This window comes from Heterodontus francisci, chromosome 12 (genome assembly GCF_036365525.1).
Source record: "Heterodontus francisci isolate sHetFra1 chromosome 12, sHetFra1.hap1, whole genome shotgun sequence".
NCBI classification, from domain to species: domain Eukaryota; kingdom Metazoa; phylum Chordata; class Chondrichthyes; order Heterodontiformes; family Heterodontidae; genus Heterodontus; species Heterodontus francisci.
The window spans coordinates 16,160,883-16,181,630 of NC_090382.1; the positions used below are offsets into that span (position 1 = coordinate 16,160,883).

The window sequence follows — 20,748 nt, forward strand, 5'->3', positions numbered from 1 at the left end:
GAAGAATCAAAGGAACCAGGTTGCTTGTATAATAGGGTAAAGGCTGTACCATCAGAATGGCATTAGCAGTTGCTGCAGAGTTTCTGGAAAAGGAGAATGTGTCCCTCAGTGACTTGTCAACTTTAACTAAGAATAAACTAAAAGATTTGGCAGCAAAATTGGGGTTAGAGTTGAAATTAGGTGCTAAAAAAGCAGAGATATTTGATGTAATAGTCCAACATTTAAAATTAGAAGAAGACGATGAGGAACATGAAGATAGTAAATCAGAGACTGATGTAGTGGCATTGGCTAGGATTCAATTAGAAACAAAAAAACTTGAGGCTGAAAAAGAATTAAGAAAACTTGAACAAGAAAATGAAACAGCAGTAGCATTGGAAAGACTTAAGCTTAAATTTCAGAGAGAAAGTGAAAAAGAAGCAAGGGATTTCGAATTCAGAAAGATGGAGCTTAGACCAAGGGGTAATCTTGACTCCAGGGAAAATTCTGGTCAGGAAGAATCTGAATCCAGCCCAGCATCCAGCGAAAAGCTGTTTAAATTCATACAAGCTCTGCCTAAGTTTGAGAAAGGGGACATCGAGGCATTTTTCATATCTTTTGAAAAAATAGTCAAACAATTGAAGTGGCCAAAGGAAAGCTGTACACTGCTCATGCAAAGCAGATTGATGGGCAGAGCTCGTGAAGTTTATGCTATGCTTCCTGAAGTGGCTTCTGCAGATTATAAGATGGCAAAAAAGGCTATTGCTGCACACGAGTTAGTCCCTGAAGCTTACAGTCAGAAATTTCGGAACTTACAGAGATTAGTTGGGCAGACATATGTAGAATTTAAAAGGATAAAGCAAATTAATTTTGACCATTGGATACGGGCATTAAAGACGGAAACCACGTATGAGAACCTTAGAGAATTGATTCTGTTCGGAGAGTTTAAAAATTCAATCTCTTCAGTAGTGACAACTCATGTAGTTAACCTGAACGTTTTAAAAGCTAGGCAAGCAGTGGAAATTGCTGATGATTTTGAGCTTGTGAATAAGTTAAAACCTTTTGTCCATCACCCCCATAAACCTGAGAAGGATAGAAAGTGGGAGAGTGAAAGGAAGGCAAGAAGGAACAACTGGAAATACCCCAAGATCACCTCCTCAGATCAGAAAGGAAGGTGCTCAGGGTAGAAATGAGGTTCGCAAGCTGAAGTGTTATCATTGCCACAAAATGGGTTCAGAATGCTGGAAATGGCGAGTTAAACCCTTAGGACTTGTTGGGGTACACAAAGCTAGTGCCGAGAAAGGAGCTCTGACTGAGAGTACAGCAGACCAGGCTGTAGCTTTAATGGCAACTGCAAAACCAGAATCAAAAACTAAAGTGAGTGTAGAGGTTAAGAATAAGATACCCAAAGGTTATAATGAATTTTTGTCAAAAGGGAAAGTAACTCTATATCCTTGAAGTGAGGCAGGAACATGCATCACACTAGTTCGGGATACAGGAGCAACTCAAACACTTTTGCTGGGGAAAGATATAACGTTTCCACTGGAGAGCGCCCTGAACGCTGAAGTTTTAGTTAATGGAATTGGCGGGGGGTATGTACCCATACCTTTATATAAAGTGCACCTATAGTGTGACCTAATATCTGGGATGGTAACTGTAAGGGTTGTCTATAGTTTTCCAGTACAGGAAATTGATCTACTCCTAGGAAATGAGTTGGCCAGCTCAAAAGTATCAGTTTCTCCCATAATTACAGAGAAACCAAGTGAAGTTAAAGAAACTGAATAATTACAGGAACAAGTTCCAGGAATATTTCCTGCATGTGTAGTGACCCAAGCAATGACTAAACAGGATCCATTGTTGGAGGTAAAATTGGCACCACAAACAGATAGCTGAGTATCTGAAACCTTATTTGGGGATTTCGATAATCCAAATGAGATGTTTAACAGATCTTCTGTTAATTGCAGCACAGCAAGCTGATCCAGAGTTATACAGGATCTGAGGCGAAAGAAGTTCCAGAAGGCTATTATATTGAAGATGGGGTTTTGAGGAGGAAATGGAGATCTCCTCATAGACCTGCGGACGAAGACTGGACAGTTGTTAAACAGATAGTGGTACCATTTAAGTATCACCAGGAATTAATAAAGCTAGCACATGACATTCCTTTTGCAGGCCATAGGGGGTTTTGGAAGACTAAATCATGTATAAGTCAACATTATTACTGGCCAGGCCTTACAAAGGACATGGGGCAATATTTTGTAGGTCATGCTATACATACCAAACGGTGGGAAAACCACAACCTACCATAAAACAGATACCACTCATTCCCATACCAGTGATTTAGGGACCATTTATCAGAGTATTGGTAGACTGTGTAGGACCCTTACCAAAAACAAAAGCGGGACATCAATACATAAGAACTTCATCAGGTACCTGTTGATGATGTGGAAAATAGTAGCGGGTGTCTGACAATCCAGTAGCAGCCACGATTGGGTTTGTCTAGGAGGCTGAGACATGGGAATACAGTTGGGGCAGGTTTGAAAGTATCAACAGGTTTCCTGCCCTTAACTTAGAACTCTGCAGCCTCCTAATACTCAAACAGCCTGGGCCCCGCCCATTCAGTAATTCCATTCCTCAGTTACCCTGAACCCAGAACCACACTCCCAGTCATCTACTTCCCAGAACCTAGGTCACGCATTCCAGGTGAGGTGAAAGTGACTGCCCTTGACATCAAGCCAGCATTTGACTGAGTATGTCATCAAGGAGCCCAGCAAAACTGGAGTCAATGGGAATCAGGAAGAAAACTCTCCCCTGGTTGGAGTCATACCTAGCACAAAGGAAGATGGCTGTGGATGTTGGAAGTCAATCATCTCAGTCCCAGGACATCACTGAAGGAGTTTCTCAGGGTAGTGTCCTAGGCCCAACCATCTTCAGCTGTTTCATCAATGACCTTCCCTCCATCATAAGGTCAGAAGTGGGGATGTTCACTGATGATTGCACAATATTCAGCACCATTCGCGACTCTTCAGATACTGAAGCAGTCTTTGTCCAGATACAGCAAGACCTGGGCAACATCCAGGCTTGGGCTGATAAGTGGCAAGTAGCTTTCGGCCACACAAGTTCCAGGCAATGCCATCTCAAACAAGAGAGAATCTAATGTGTGGTTGATGGTCGGCACAGACTCGGTGGGCTGAAGGGCCTGTTTCAGTGCTGTATCTCTAAACTAAACTAGCCGTCTCCTCTTGATGTTCAATGGCATTACCATTGCTGAGTCCCCCACCATCAACATCCTAGGGTTACCATTGGCCACAAACTGAGCTGGAACAGCCACATAAATGCTGTGGCTACAAGAGCAGGTCAGAGGCCAGGAATTCTGCATAGAGTGACTCATCTCCTGTCTCCCCATTGCCTGTCCACTATCTACAAGGCACAAATAAGGAGTGTGATGTAATACTCTACAGTTGCCTAGATGGGTGCAGCTCCAACAATACTCAAGAGGCGCGACACCATCCAGGACAAAGCTTGATTGGCACCCCATCTACCATCTTCAACATTCACTGTCTTTACCACCGAGGCTCAGTGGCAGCAATGTGTACCATCTACAAGATGCACTGCAGCAACCCATCAAGGCTTCTTCAACAGCACCTTCCAAACCTGCGACCTTTGCCACCTAGAAGGACAAGGGCAGCTGTGCATGGGAACATCACCACCTGCAAGTTCCCCTCCAAGCCCCACACCATCCTGACTTGGAACTATATCACCATTCCTTCACGGTCGCAGGGTCAAAATCCTGGAATTCCCTTCCTAACAGCACTGCGGGTGTACCTACATCCGAAGAACTGCAGCGGTTCAGGAAGGCAGCTCACCACCACCTTCTCAAGAGGAATTAGGGATGAGCAATAAATGCTGGCCTAGCCAGTGACACCCACGAACAAATATATTTTTAAAATTCAGAAGACTGTAGGAAGTACTATCCAACCCTGGGGCTTTCTCCTACAGTGTTCTGATTCCTAATGCTCCCAGACCATGGGGTTTCCCTTCCCAGCCCTGCTAGATCCCAGTCCCCTCTCCCTGTGATCCCACATCCTTGCATCTACTCAGTGCTCCCAGAACTCCTCTCTGTAGTGCCGCTAGACCCTGAAGTTCTATTACAGTTCTTCCAGTACTTCCTTAAAGTATGCAGATCCTGGGCCTCTTCTAAATCCCAAACTCCTACATAGATCAATGTCCTCATCGATAGTGATAATACTCGGTTTATGTCAGTCCGGACAGTTTTGATTGGTCAGTTGAAGGAGTGCGTCTGTTGATGGATTTATTTTGAGGGTGATGCTTGACATGCAAAGCACTGGAGTGTGTGACGGACGTGTGGCTGCCAATGGTTGGTGGCAGCGGTGGGGTGGGTGTTGGTAGGGAGGGGTGTGGTGTTGGTGGAGACCAAAAACAGCAGATGGTAAGAGGATCCCAACAGTAATGTTACCATGGCTGGAGAGATTGTTTCCATCAGGGATGAGATGGAATTGATGGGGGTGGCAAGAGCGGGATGGGAATGGCATCGGAATAGCAGGAGAGAGATGGAAGGAATGGGATGGGGATGGCATGAGAGGGATGGAAGGAATGGAATGGGGATGGCATGGAAGCGGTGGCATAGGAGGGGTGAATGAGATGATGGAATTGGCTAAGTGTGGCAAAATGGTGGGGACAATTATTTGATACAACTTGTTATTCAAAAGCTATTTGTGCTAAAAATGAGGGTTCAATGATATTTGACTGAAAATGTTTTAGAAAAGCTGCCAGGTGAATTAAAAGAATACATCAGCATTGATTCTATAGACGAGGAAGATGATAACAGCCTATGCACTCCAGAGTTTCTACACAGTCTAACTCCAATGGGCAGGTCACCGCACAAACTTAGACTCAAGGAAGCAGCAATTATAATGTTGCTACGAAGTTTGAATCCAAAACAAGGACTTTGTTATGAAACAAGATTGGTAGTTAGGAAACATTTCTTCCATGAAAGATGCTGAAATTATAACAGGCAAATCAAGGAAATAGAGTGTTTATTCCTTGAATAATATTGAGCCCATCAGATGTAAACCTGCTATTTCAACTCAGGAGAATACAGTTCCCAATTAGACTTTCATATTCTATGACTATAAACAAGTTACAAGGCCAGACTCTTGACAAAATTTGTATTTATATTCCTAGGTCTGTTTTTACACCTGGACAGTTTTACTTGCTTTTCCAGAGTGAGAAGTTTTGAATCTTTTTTTAAAATTCTTTCACAGGATGTGGGCATCACTGGCGAGGCCAGCATTTATTGCCCATCCCTAACTGCCCTTGAGAAGGTGGTGGTGAGCTACCTTTTTGAGCTGCTGCAGTCCATGAGGGGTCGGTACACCCACAGTGCTGTTTGAGAGGGAATTCCAGGATTTTGACCCAGCGACAGTGAAGGAACGGCAATATAGTTCCAAGTCAAAATGGCATGTAGCTTGGAGGGGAACTTGCGGGTAGTGGTGTTCCCATGCATATACTACCCTTGTCCTTCTCGGTGTTTGGAAGGTGCTGTTGAAGGAACCTTGGTGAGTTGCTACAGTGCGTCTTGTAGATGGTACACACTGCTGCCACTGTGCGTCTTTGGTGGAGAGAGTGAATGTTAAAAGTGGTAGATGGGATGTTGTTCGAGCGGGCTGCCTCGTCCTGGATGGTGTCCAACTTCTTGAGTTTTGTTGGAGATGCGCTCATCCAGGAAAGTGGAGAGTATTCCATCACAGTCTTGACTTGTACCTTGTGCATAGGTTTTTGGGAGTCAGGAGATGAGTTACTAGCCACAGAATTTCCAGCCTCTGACCTGCTCTTGTAGCCACAGTACTTATATGTCTCGTCCAGTTCAGTTTCTGGTCAATGGTAACCCCGAGGATGTTGGTAGTGGGGGATTCAGCGATGGTATTGCCATTAAATGTCAAGGGGAGACGTTTGGATTCTCTATTGTTGGAGATGGTCACTTGTGTGCTGCAAATGTAACTTGCCAATTATCAGCCCAAGCCTGAATATTGTCCAGGTCTTGCTGCATATGGACACGGACTGCTTCTCTCTGTTAAAGTCATTGGTGAAAGAATATCTAGAGATCCTTATTTAAAGAAGATACTAATTTGATTGTAAATGTTTTGCGGGTCTCTGCTAGTTAACACGAATTCATGTCACAGCATTCTTATAGAAACATAGAAAATAGGAGCAGGAGTAGGCCATTTGGCCCTTCGGGCCTGCTCCGCCATTCAAAAAAGATCATGGCTGATCGTCTAATTCAGTACCATGTTCCCGCTTTCTCCCCATATCCCTTGATCTCTCTTATAACACCACTCTCACCAGGAACATTGCCATGGGGCATCTATATAAAAAAAAGTTGCCCAGCCTTACTTTTCATGCATCAGACATCGCATTTCCTATGTCACACTCCAATATCACACATTTATGCAGTGATAAACTGCAACGGAACTGATGGGCACTATAGAAATCACCAAGTAACAAGCAGGCTGAAAGCTACCATACATGAAGTTCAGAAAATGATGAAGCAAGAATAGGTAGTCAGTAATACCTGAAAGAGAAACTGAACCAGTTAAATTGACTGTTGGAAGTAACATTTATAATGCCAGAAACCAATTCCCTGTTGCATGGCTATTCTTACCCAAAGGTTCCTCTGTGATGTTGTCATGATCTACCAAGATCCATTCACCCCTCAACCTGTGCTTGCTCGCCTACATTGACAACACCTCAATTTTAAACTATCACCCTTGTGTTCAAATCCCTCCAGGGTATCACAACCTTCCCATCCCCCCCACCCCCTATCACTGTAACCTCCTTCAACTCTACAGTCCTCCGACATTTTGCGCTCCTCTAATTCTGGCATCTTCAGCAACCCTGATTTTCATTGCTCCACCATTGGCAACCATACCTTCAGCGTCCGAGGCACCAAACTCTGGAATTTCCTCCCTAATATCTTTCCAACTCTCTCTGCTCCTTCAAGTCCTAAACTTAAATTAAAACCTAGCTCTTTGACCAAGTGGCTTAGTGTCAGTTTTTGTCTAATAATGCTCCTGTGAGCACCTTGGGACATTTTACATTAAAGGCTGGAACAGTGGCAGCCACCTGCTCCTCCCCGCTCCATATTCAGGTAAGTTTATTTCATAAACTTAACCTGTTGGTTGTAGCCCACTGCAATCCCTGTAAGGATAACCAGTTAGGTTACATGTTGGCCTGCTTTTACTGAGTGCAGCCAGCACCAGCTACCTCACGGACAACAACCTTGCAGTGGGGGCCTCAAACAGGCATTAGGCCCTTATTTTGCATATGTGAGTAACCTGCCACCTGTTTCAGGCTTGAATACTGCACGCCCATTTTGTTGGCCTTTGCCAACGTAGCAGGTGGTGCACTTCTGGCTCGTGATGTGCGTGTGCTCCCTGGCTCAAGACTCGTGAGACTATTTAGTGCCCAAAAAACAGGCACTGCTTGGCCAAACTTCTAGACCATTGTGTGGAATGCCTAAGAAGATCTGATGGTTTTTCTGAAAGGAAATTCTGTCCAATCCACTTGCAGATTGGTAAATCATTATTGCAGCCATATATTCAAAAGGCTGTTGCAGACTATGTTTGTAGTTTTTTTTCTATTTTAAGTGACTGGTCTTTGTGCCTGTAAAGAAATGCACGTAGTTTGACCTTTTTTATAATAATTAAATCCATTCTGAGCCAAAAACTACTGTGGTGAAATATTTTCAGGAATGAAATATTCTTTCCATGAGGTTTTTCCTGTTTTCACTCCTCTGCTCTTTGCAGCAGTGATTTGTTGCTATTGGATATTTGTGGGGAAATCATGCTATATGGTATTAGCACGTGGGTGTCTTTGTTCATCAGTGCTGCATTATGAGATCTCACCTCTAGTTATAAAGGATAATGGGTATACAGAACTATGCTTATCTCATAGTGCTGTATTTTGTATGTGAATCTTATGTTGATTTGGAATCTTATTCTTGTATATCCAGCTTCTTGTCTTGAATGGCACATGCCAGTTATTTCAGAGTGCCTCAGTCAGGTTTTCTGCTGATTTTTGGAGAATAACTAAATGCAGCCAATTGTTTGTAATTCCAGGGTAATAGATAGCCGACAATCAATTAAAGGCAGTAACGTAATGAAGGATTCTGATCATCTCCTAAGGTCCTGGAGCAAAGCGCAAAATTGTTCATGGACATCAGCAGAAACCTGGCATTTCATTACTGTCTCTAAACTCACTCCTGGACATTTTGCTTCTGTATAACAAATAGTTTGAATTCATTTTCATCTTCTGTTTTTGAATGCAATACGTTTGTATTGATTGTAGAGCTATTTAAAATGCATGTCTATGCGAAGACGCCAAAATAACTTGGGAAACTGGGTGCGCAATCACGTCCTGCAACCTCACTGAAGGCAAGCGATGCGAGATCTCATATCATATTTCCACGAAGTCATGTCACACTGTCCTAGCTTCACACCAGTTGGGGATAGAGCCAAGTAATGATCCACCTGGAAACTTTTTAAACATCAATTTGAATGTTTTTAATGTTAGAACAGAGAGAAATAATGCTGCATGCACTCCAGTATCATTAAAACTTACCTGACAAATGATTGGAGCTCTGGATAGATATTTGTAAATATGTGGTATATCAAAACATATGCTATATAGTAAGTTTCTGTTCCTTTACCTGACAAATGAATGTCTCTGGATAGAGAGCAACATGGAGCCTGCATTGTAACTCTTGTCTGCCAACTGGTCTAAGGCTGGCACTCGTAGCAAAACACACCCTTAGCAGGTACATCAAACACTATAGGGGCAGTATGAATAGATGAAAGGGGAGGTAGTGATGTACAGTTGAGGGATAATATTGAATTATATGACTAATGCTGCAGTTTTGATTTTTTCAAATCTATTACTGATCAATCGATTATTCTGGATATACAGCGATTGCTTTTCATATATACACTTTTAGTATATTTCTTGGCTTTGGTGTTGATGTAATTGCTTTGCTTCCTTGACCATCCTCAGCTGTGGCAACTTGAAGCAGAAGTGCACTTCTTAAAATGCATTTGCGCCTGGCTGAAAGAAGAACACAGTTAGTCTGTAGACCATCCAATCAGATTATGGGCCAACACCAGACTTCAAAAAATGTGTGTTGTCCTCTAGATCAGACACAGCAGCTCGCTCAGTGTGGGAAATTCTTCAAAGGTGTCATCAGTACTAATCAAGGAAGTAGCAACATCCTAACTCATGCTTCCCACCATCGTGATGCCCACTGCCACTGCTCTAACAGATTTATAAAACTTGGTATCCAGAGGAGATCAACATAGTAAATTGCAGGTCTAATAATATAGTAATGTAAACACTAGGCTGACACTTTGATGGGAGAGTTTGTGGAAGTATGATAAATGAATAATCTGACACTTGCAGTATGTATCATGATGCTACATGTAGCGTCAAAGCAGATTTTTTTTTACAAAAAGGCAAATCGCAAGAAATATTTTATTTATTCTTCCCACATCACATCTTGCCCAACAAAAAAAATCTGCAACAGCAAAATACAGTGGATGCTGGAAATCTGAAATAAAAACAGAAAATGCTGGAATATGCAGCAGCTCTGGAAGCATCTGTGGAGAGAAAACCAGAACTAATGGGTTGCATTAATTAAATGAGGTGAGCTGTTGGCCCTTGCCTTCCTGATTTTGCTAGAAAATGAGCTGATAAAAAACACTGTGTGGGTAAGCTTCTTGTCCCTGTTGGTCTTTATCACACTGGACTAACATTCCTGCAGCAAGATAGGAAGTGCAAGTTAGGGTTGGCAGCAATATTATTGTCCTGCAAACTCTAGCCAATTGCTAGAGTAATTCCTACTTGCCAAACAGGCATTTATGAAAAAGATGGAACTGTACATCTGTCTGCCTTCTTCCCTCTCTTTACATACAGGATAATGGTGGCTGGGAGAGAGTTATTGAGCTGGGATTCTGCCCAGTTCTTCCAATGATATCGGAGACTATGATAGAGGGTTTATAAACTTTGAATTACTACTTGAACACACTTTTTTTTAAATGGTGATTTTGAATCTTGTTCTGGTGAACCACAGTGAAATATTCTCAGCACTTGCTGGCTAAGGATGATACTTGTCATTCTGGAAAAAACATCTTCAGTTTAACCTGTTTTCCTTACTTTCTGTCTCCCTTCCACTTCTTCCTCACTTCTTTAACATTTCTGTCTTTTCTCTTTCCTTCTCTTTCTTCATTTATTTTTCTCTTCCTTCCTGTACTGTGCTTTGTTTTCCTTCACTGTTCTTTCCCCTCCACTTTCCTTTTCCCTCCTCCATTTTTCTCTCCCCTTTATTGCACTTTCTCCCCTTCCAGACCTTCCTCCATTCAAGAGTTTGTACTTATATGACATCAAGCTTGAGTTTTAAAAGCCTGTGGCTATACAAGTAAGAAATGCTAATTCAAACTGCAGTCAGTCCATCATGCATTTCTCAGCCTTTTCACCTGATTGTTTAACGTGCAGATTCTGTTTCTGATTTTTAACAAAGTATAATGTCCAAATCACATTTTTCTTTAAACTGTAATTTGGTCCAGTTTTCAAATGCCATGCTGCAAACATGTTATTATTCTGTTACTGACTGAAATTTCTACATCATTCTCATGTCCTATCTGTCCCAGTCCTCAGAGGTAACATTCTAGACCGGTCCAGCTGGTGAAAATTGACAGATTCTCAGGCCAGACTCCTTGGTGCCAAGTGTTGGGTGGCGGAATTAGGTTCTAATGAAAAAAAAGCAAAGGAAAGATGGGCACGATAAAATCATTTGATTCTGATACTGCATTCTATTTCATCAATTGAAAGCTGTATGAAAACCACTCATACATTTAGAAAGGATACAGTGCACATGGTTTTAAACAGTTGTTGAATACTCGGAACAGAAACTTACTATACAGCATATAGAACATAGAACATAGAACATAGAACATACAGCACAGAACAGGCCCTTCGGCCCACAATGTTGTGCCGATCCTTTGTCCTCTGTCAAGGACAATTTAATCTATACCCCATCATTCTCCTTTATCCATATACCTATCCAAAAGCCTTTTGAAAGTCCCTAAAGTTTCTGACTCAACAACTTCCCCGGGCAAGGCATTCCATGCCTCGACCACTCTCTGGGTAAAGAACCTTCCCCTGACATCCCCCTTATATCTCCCACCCTTCACCTTAAATTTATGACCCCTTGTAACGCTTTGCTCCACCCGGGGAAAAAGTTTCTGACTGTCTACCCTATCTATTCCCCTGATCATCTTATAAACCTCTATCATGTCACCCCTCATCCTTCTCCTTTCTAATGAGAAGAGGCCTAGAATGTTCAGCCTTTCCTCGTAAGACTTATTCTCCATTCCAGGCAACATCCTGGTAAATCTCCTCTGCACCCTCTCCAAGGCTTCCACATCCTTCCTAAAATGAGGCGACCAGAACTGCACACAGTACTCCAAATGAGGCCTTACCAAGGTCCTGTACAGCTGCATCATCACCTCACGGCTCTTAAATTCAATCCCTCTGCTAATGAACGCTAACACCCCATATGCCTTCTTCACAGCCCTATCCACTTGAGCTGCAACTTTCAATGATCTATGCACATAGACCCCAAGGTCTCTCTGCTCCTCCACATGCCCAAGAACCCTACCGTTAACCCAGTATTTTGCATTCATGTTTGTCCTTCCAAAATGGACGACCTCACACTTTTCAGGGTTAAACTCCATCTGCCACTTTTCAGCCCAGCACTGCAACCTATCCAAGTCCCTTTGCAGACGACAATAGCCCTCCTCGGTATCCACAACTCCACCAACCTTTGTATCATCTGCAAATTTACTGACCCACCCTTCGACTTCCTCATCCAAGTCGTTAATAAAAATCACAAACAGGAGAGGACCCAGAACTGATCCCTGCGGCACGCCACTGGTAACTGGGCTCCAGGCTGAGTATTTACCATCTAAGACCACTCTCTGCCTTCTATCAGTTAGCCAATTCTTAATCCAACTGGCCACATTCCCCACTATCCCATGCCTCCTGACTTTCTCCATAAGTCTACCATGGGGGACCTTATCAAATGCCTTACTAAAATCCATGTACACCACATCCACTGGTTTACCCTCATCCACTTGCTTGGTCACCTGCTCAAAGAATTCAATCAGGCTTGTGAGGCAAGACCTACCCCTCACAAAACCGTGCTGACTGTCCCGAATCAAGCAGTGTCTTTCCAGATGCTCAGAAATCCTATCCCTCAGCACCTTTTCCATCAACTTGCCTACCACCGAAGTAAGACTAACTGGCCTGTAATTCCCAGGGTTGTTCCTATTCCCTTTCTTGAACAGGGGCACAACATTTGCCACCCTCCAATCACCTGGTACCACCCCCGTCAGCAGAGAAGATGAAAAGATCATTGCCAGCGGCTCTGCAATTTCATCCCTTGCTTCCCATAACATCCTTGGTTTTGATATACCACATATTTGCAAATGTGTAGACACTGGATAGGCAGAGTAACAGCACAGTTAGTCACTGCCAACATTCCACACATTGTTCAGAAGCAGGTCTGCCTTAGTCTGCATGGCACCAGATATGCTGCCCATACTGCCATATATACAATGACCATTCAGGTACCAATCTCCAATGCCCATGAAGCCGACACCCCAGGAGTCAGTCCCTTCAGGATAGCAGGGGAGAAAGTTGAGAATTTAACTCATTCTAAGGCGTCACTGTATTAACATTCTAATTGGGATTATTTGTTACTACAAGCTATGAGTAGCTAATAGGTGCTTTAATTTTCATAGTGATCTGTGTAAAAGAGCAGTGTTTTCTGTGTTGGATCATTCACTTTGCTCCTGTTAAATGTGTTTATGGTGTACAGTACATGTAGTGCTTTTTGTACAACAAGTTTATTCAACATTATACACGTTTCTTCTTTGTTATTTGGCACTGTGTATAACAGCACTTCCAGTTTAAGCCAATTAAATTCATTCTCGCACAGTAAAACGGAGGATCTTGTCTCCAAAAGCTATAAGGAACAGACGATCCTCATTATTTTTAATAAAAACTGATATATTATATCGACTGTGCAAGTATGAAGGTCAATATTTCCTGTTCACATTATGCAATAATTTTTTGTACTTTGGTTATGTATCAAGGTTTAGAGATCATAAAAAAATGCCTTTAACTGTGAATGACAAGAATCTGAGATTTGACTATTATTGGCTCATTGCATCTCCATCTGCTGTCTAATAACATAAAAATCAATTACTCTGCCTTTTTTTTCTCCAACAGTGCATGTTGATTGGCCTGTCACGGGACCTCAGAGGGATTGCCTTTGCTCTGAACACAAAAGCCAGCTACACCATGCTGTTCAACTGGCTGTATCCTTGCTAGATGTCACAGTGCCAGGGTTGTACAAAGTGAGCCATTAGCTGAATGCTCTTGCGCTGTGGGGAAGGAGGAAACTGCATTAGCTGGGATATTCTTCAGTTCAGCCGAGGCCCTGCTCTCAGATGCTAGCAGCAGGTCTCCTCTCCTGCATCTACCCTGTAGCCCCAGGGCCTGTTGACCTCTTCTGTGATCCTATGCCTTTGTAGCCTAATTGTACCAGAACAGTGTTTTGGGAGGAGAGAGGCAGACATGGGAGAGCAGATGTAGTCTGGAAGGGAAGCAATAAAAAGAGGAAGTGATGTGTGCACATTGTTTTTCCTTAAACTGTGTATTAATTATTTGTGTGAAACCCTGACTGTATTGCCAAAATTGCCTCTTCCATCTGTAATTTTGTTTTTTGAAGGTGGGAAAAGCATGTACACAGAGCAATAGCAGAATAACAGTCATCAACTGTCACCATGCATAGTACTGAGCTACCCCAAAGCAGACTCTTACCTGAGCAGAAAGCCACATTATTCCACCCAGACCTATTTATTCCTGTCCTTCAAAAAATGTGGTGCTTCAAACTTCAGACTAGGATTAACTGCATAATCTAATCTTCATTTATAGTTTTGAACAAGTGCTGGAGGTGTTGCACTTATCAGCGTATGTTCCTGCAAAAGAAAAGCTAGTCACCTGGGAATGATTTAAAGCAGAGGAATGGGGGTGCGGTGGGGCAGAGCACCTTGACTGTCTTGACCAGTATATGGCAATATTGAGTGCAGTTAGACTTGTTTCAACATGAAAGTAAAAAGAAAAACTGTGGTACCAGCTTTTTATTCCCAGATTTTTCAAACTGACTTCAAACTCGCAAACTGCCATGATGGCATTTGAACTCACCTGCTAATCCAGGCCTCTGGATTCTTAGTCCACTAACATAATCACTACAGTATCATACCACGGAGTTTTATTACTGTATCATTAACACTATAGAGGACATCTGAAATACAGTTGTACATACAAAAAATAGTTTGACCACCTTAACTATGCTCATATTACCCCCGCCTGCCAACCCTTTTTCCAACTATTCTTTCAGGGATTATTTTATTTTACGTTTAATGTTACCTTAACTATAACTAATATGAGGAAAGAGTAGGGGAGTGGGTCTAAGAGCCAGCATAGGTACGATGGGTGGAATGACCTCCTGAGTGGTAGGATTCTATGCTATTCTATCCTACCTATTCTAAATTTTCTTTCTCTCTAGATTCGATTTTTTTTTTTGTACCTATCCATTTCTTCTGTCTCTTTGCTCACACAGCCTATTTTGGAGGCAGGAGAAATTTGACTAAAATCTACCCTTTTACAAAGACTGTCATAGATAACAAGTTTTCCAGCACCAGAGGCAGGATTAGAGGTGCAAATCGATATTCTTGTTTCACCCCGCGACTGTGTAACAGCACTGGGGCAGGTAAACTCAGTCAAGCTAATCAAAAGATTAACTTTTCTTCGGATCTGGTGAAGGGGAGAGAGAGGATCGAAGTACAAGCAAATCAGTGTCCATTTTTACATATTTTGTTTTGTGGCAAATTCATGCTGTAATTTCTGTTGACAGAAGAAACACAGTTATGTCCTTATCCAAAATTTAAGTCTTGATGAAAGATAAGGAGGTTTTGTTAGAAAGCTGCAATATGAGACTCATCTATTCTATTGGAAATATAAATATTTCAAACTGTCAGAAAGACAAAGTAAGAAAGAACAGTTTGTTTTATTCCTGCCAGGGTCGGCTCTAGCATGATTCCGGTCATTTAAAATGTAAGACTACATCCTAACCCTTGTATCTGGGTTCTGGGATTTGAATCCAACTCAGGAAGATGGATGAAAATCTTCCCCAGCTGTTGGATTTCACAGAGAGTGGTTTTGGGAGGTCTCAGTGCAGTTCTTAATGAGCATGGAACCAATTCATGGAACAACCTCCAAATGGACATCATAGGATTTTACAGTACAGAAGGAAGCCATTCAGCTTATTATGCCTGTGCCTGCTCTTCTAAAGAACTACTGATTAACCCCACTCCTCACTCTTTCCCTGTAGCCTTGTGATTGGCATTTAATTGACAGGCTCACTCACTCACACTTAGGGTGGCTCATTAGGAAATTGAAGTAGTGTAGTAGAAGCAACTTTACTTTGTATTTACTCCCTGATGTTTACAGCCTTGAAGTGCTTGATGCTGATGTGGCTCCCTGAATTAGCAGCACCAGAATTTCTTCAGCATTTGAATTTTTCAGGAAGATTTTTAAAATATCCAATTTTTAAAAAAACGTACTTTTCCTTTCTGTCTCTTTTTTCTCTCTCTAAATCCAATCTTTCTTTCCCTCTCTATTTCTCTTTCTGTATCTGATTTGACATTGAAAAAATCCATTCTAATCCATCCTCCTTCTCAGTCTTAATTTGAATGGCTATTTCTCCACAGTGAACGAACGGGAACAGGAATTAACAAATTAATCCATTGGCTCTCAAGAAAAACCACAATAGATTTTGTGCTTTATTCTTTTAAACAAGGGGCCATGTTTTTAGGGCAATATGTGGGTTGTTGGTACCAAGTGTAGTTCTTTGCCATGGCATGACTTCACAGAGTTAGAGAGCAACCTTTTCTGGAAAAATGTTGGTGCTGTTTATTTCTCAATCCTCAAATCTCATTGTTTGAGGAAATACACAATTGCTTGCTCTGTTTCCATCGTTGTTATCAATTCACACTTTCAGTAACTTTGTGGGAAAAAAGTGTTTGAGCTGAAGACTGCAGAGGCAAGAATAACTAATGACACATGCCATTAGATGCACTGCTGAAGCAAGTTTTAGCCCAGTATATCATGAAGCAAATCAAAGCGATAGGCTATATGCTGCACGCACTTGCGCGCGTACACAAACACACACACACACACACAACACAAATCTCTCCTAATATTGTTCATGTTGAGTCAGATAATATCCTAAAGTTTGATATCTGAAGTGTGACACTTACAGAACGTGTGCACACACATGGATTTTTAATATATTGATAAGATCTTGTTATGACAAACCTTTTTAAATGGTTTCCCAGCTGAAAGTTCCATCTATATATACACATACTTCAGTAAAAGAGCTATCTAGCCAGCCCCAACAAGGGCTGCATATAATAAAAGCGAAATACTGCAGATGCTGGAAATCTGAAACAAAAAGTGCTGGAAAAAAACTCAGCAGGTCTTACAGCATCTGTAGAGGAAGCAGCGAAGTTAAGTTTCAGGTCTGTGACCTTTCATCAGAACTGGCAAAGGTTAGAAAAAAATTATCTTTTAAGCAAGTGAAGGGGAGGGGGTGGGGGAGAGAACAAAGGGGAAGTGTTTGATAGGGCAGAGGATGATTAAGTAACAAAGCTGTCCGGGACAAAGGCAAAGCATGTGTTAATGCTTGTGGTGAAAGACAAAGCATTAGTCCAGAGCGAGTGTTAATAGCAGAATAATGAGCAGCTACATGAAAAGCAGGCACATGGTTAAAAAATAAAATATTCAAAAAAGGCCAGTCATGCTCTGAAGTTATTGAACTCAATGTTCAATCCGCAAGGCTGTGGCGTGCCTAATCGAAAGATCAGATGCTGCTCCTCGAGCTTGTATAGATGTTCACTGGAACACTGGAGCAGGCCAAAGGGCTGCATATCCAAGGTTTGATTCTGCACAGGTTGAAGATTAGACTGGCCCAGATTTTCCTGTCAAAACGACATTGAGGCTAAAAGCACTCACGCATATTTATGCACAAATAGTACAACAACTTCAGGTGAGGGTCAGATGCACAGTTAAATTCAAAAATCCAAAACTTGTCCCAGCTGTGACAATGTGCTGTCACAAAAGCTTCATAAAAACGGCACCTCGTTGTCTGACTCACCATTGAAATGTGTTGAATGGTGTGATGTTGCTATATTTACGCAGTACATACAAATTAAACTCGCCACAGAAAGTCGAGGCTTGTCCATTTTAGTCTAATTACCCTTTCAACTATGTGATAGTGTTAATTACTGCCAGTCAAGCCTTCTTGTATTGTTCTCCTGTTCCTTCAGGCTTCAATTGTTGGAGATTTTAAAAATGTAAAATTTATTTTTTTCCCTTATTTTTCCTTTCTGTCTCTTTTTCCTCTCTTAATCCAATCGTTCTTTCCTTCTCTTTCTGTACCTGATTTGACATTGAATTCACCCACTCTAATTTACTCTTCCTTCTCAGTCCTTGTGCTGTTAATGTCGCAGTCCTTCAATCTGATTGTTCAAGAGACACCCTGTTGGTTGTCCTGTTCACTCAGATCCCAGATGCCCTATTTCCCTCACTGCAACATTAACAGCTTGCACTTTCAACAACTTGTCACGTAAAAAATTTTAAAAAACAAGCATGCAGGGACAAGTCTAACCAATGGCGGATGCCATTAGAAAGTGTGTGTGTGTATATGTACACATAAGTAACCACAATAATCAGCATGGACAAAGGATTGAACCAAGGACCTTCCTAGTCTGCATGGCCCAGTACAACACTGGGCAGTGCATGCACCCATGTAAATATAATTCTCAATGGTTTTCTGTACAATATCCCGTGGAAAAGATCTGTAGCAGGGTCATTTGTTAAATGGAAAATGTAGAATAAAACATTATTAGTTCCTGTGGTTTCAAGATAGTAATATCCAGACACTTAGGTGGCAGCTATGATCATCAATCAACTGGTGGGTTTTTGACGGCTGCTTTCACCCTGACTGACTATTTTCACCGTATCACTTTAAAAACAGTTCTCTTTTTCCCCATGCTCACATTATCTGATTGGGTAGATTACAGTCTTTGATGTTCAAACACAGACTGTTATTTTCTAGTACCTTTACACTTCTAATGTCACACAACCCCTTGTTTTTTCACAAACCAGTTATTCATTTGTTGAACTCTTTTCGTTGTAACTTGATGCTGGACATTTTGTTTTTTGTGTTCCTCAAGGTAAGGGATAGCAGTGCTGAGATTAGAATGCTCCATTTCAGGGACCTAGTGTTTGAATCGAGCACTCCCAGCACCGTTAGATACAGTGTAAGCTCAATAGTGTACATCAGCCCTCACCTCAGAAGAGAGGCCCAACTGCACCTGTGTGATGTTCTTCTGTTATCTACAGCAGCGATCCTGTAGCTTGTCTGAGATTACTAGTTTAGTGTCATTTTATATCACACTCAGTATAGTTTTGTGCTTTCGGCACAGGACATAAGTTTATGGAGAAAAGTTTAAAATATTTTCATTATGTTAATAGAAAATCAGAGACTGAATTGAGTATAAGCAATACCTCACTGGTACAAAACTTAATCATTACTGCATAATTTGTAATACATTACTGAACAACTGTCACTGTACATATAATGTACTGCTTCTATATAAAAAAAATCTGCATTCCCATGATTAGCAAAGTCAGTAAATGAGACACTGTGTAACGCTAAGGCACAGAGCAGAAAATCCCAGGCTCAAATCAATTAGGTGATGTCAGCCAGAGTATCAGCTGAGAGCAATGACTAGTTTCAGCAACATTAGGGTAGGATAAAATCTGCCAGGTTCTCTTAGGAGCATAGCAACAGGAGCAAACTATTCAAAGCTTGAGCTGATTCAGCCATTCAACCAGATCATGGCTGATCTGTATCTTAATCGCATCTACCCACCTTGGTTCCATAACTGTTAAAACCCTTTAAGCTTCCACTCCCAGCAGCTATTCAGGGATTCTTGGTTGAAAAATGTCCACATGTGGATGTAAAGTGATATCCTCCAGGGTTGTGTAAACTGCTGACAGTCACTCTCTTCATGGAGCGTTACAGCACAGAAAGAGTTCTTTAGGCCCATTGAGTTTTTCTTCATATGAACCATCCTAGTCCAGTCCTATTCTCCAGCTCACTGCAATATTAATACAAGTCTTCCTCATACCCTTCGACATTCCCTCTCCGAGCTCATCTTGTCCATAAGACCTACTTCCTACTCCCTCAACCCTATTACTACTAAACTGCTGACCACCCAACTTCTCCTTCTGGTCCCCGATATTGTTAACAGTTCGCTCTCTTCAGGTGTTGTCCCTCTCTCCTTTAAATCTGCCATCATCACACTCTCCTCATAAAACCAACTCTTGACCCCACCTTCCTTGCAAACTACTGTCCCATCTCCAACCTCCCTTTCCTCTCCAGAGTCCTTAAACATGTTGGCCTTCATAGCGAGAGGATTCGAGTACAGGAGTAGGGATGTCTTGCTGCAATTATACAGGGCCTTGGTAAGGCCACACATGGAATATTGTGTGCAGTTTTGGTCTCCTTATCTGAGGAAGGATGTTCTTGCTATAGAGGGAGTGCTGCGAAGGTTTACCAGACTGATTCCTGGGATGGCAGGACTGACATATGAGGAGAGATTGAGTCGGTTAGGATTATATTCGCTGGAGTTCAGAAGAGTGAGGGGGGATCTCATAGAAAACTAAAATTCTAACAGGACAGATGCAGGAAGGAGGTTCCTGATGGTGGGGGAGTCCAGAACCAGGGGTCATAGTCTAAGGATATGGGGTAAACCTTTCAGGACTAAGATGAGGAGAAATTTCTTCACCCAGAGAGTGGTGAGCCTGTGAAATTCACTACCACAGAAAGCAGTTGAGGCCAAAACAGTGTATGTTTTCAAGAAGGATTTAGATATAGCTCTTGAGCTTAAAAGGATCAAAGGGTATGGGGCAAAAGCGGAACAGGTTACTGAGTTGGATGATCAGCCATAATCATAAGGAATGGCGGAGCAGGCTCGAAGGGTCGAATGGCCTACTCCTGCTCCTATTTTCTATATTTCTATGTTTCCAAATTCATGCCCATCTTCCCTGCAATCAGGTTCCTGCACCACCACAGTACTGAAACAGTTCTTACCAAAGTCACAATTGACATCCTATTGACTGTGATAAAGGTAAACTTCCCTCCTCATCATTCTCAACCTGTCTGCAGCCTTTGACTACAACATTAGAGAGGGTGCAGAGGAGATTTACCAGGATGCTGCCTGGACTGCAGGGCATGTCTTACGAAGAAAGGTTGAGGGAGCTAGGGCTTTTCTCATTGGAGCGAAGAAGGATAAGAGGTGACTTGATAGAGGGGTACAAGATGATGAGAGGCATAGATAGAGTGGATAGCCAGAGACTTTTTCCCAGGGTGGAAAGGGCTATCACCAGGGGGCATAATTTTAAGGTGATTGGAGGAAGGTTTTGGGGAGATGTCAGAGGTAGGTTCTTTACACAGAGAGTGGTGGGTGCGTGGAATGCACTGCCAGCGGTGGTAGTAGAAGCAGATAC

The 20,748-nt window shown here is 42.1% G+C and overlaps 1 protein-coding gene across 8 annotated transcripts in view; it reads left to right on the plus strand.

The window, feature by feature from the left end:
• LOC137375763 (ran-binding protein 17-like) overlaps positions 1-20,748 on the plus strand; it is a 1,067,965-nt gene that overhangs the window by 725,540 nt on the left and 321,677 nt on the right. For all 8 annotated transcript variants that reach the window (XM_068043152.1, XM_068043155.1, XM_068043154.1 and 5 more), the window contains one exon: positions 13,336-13,424. In XM_068043152.1, coding sequence (XP_067899253.1) covers positions 13,336-13,424 — 89 coding nt within the window. The remainder of the gene's footprint in view (positions 1-13,335; positions 13,425-20,748) is intronic.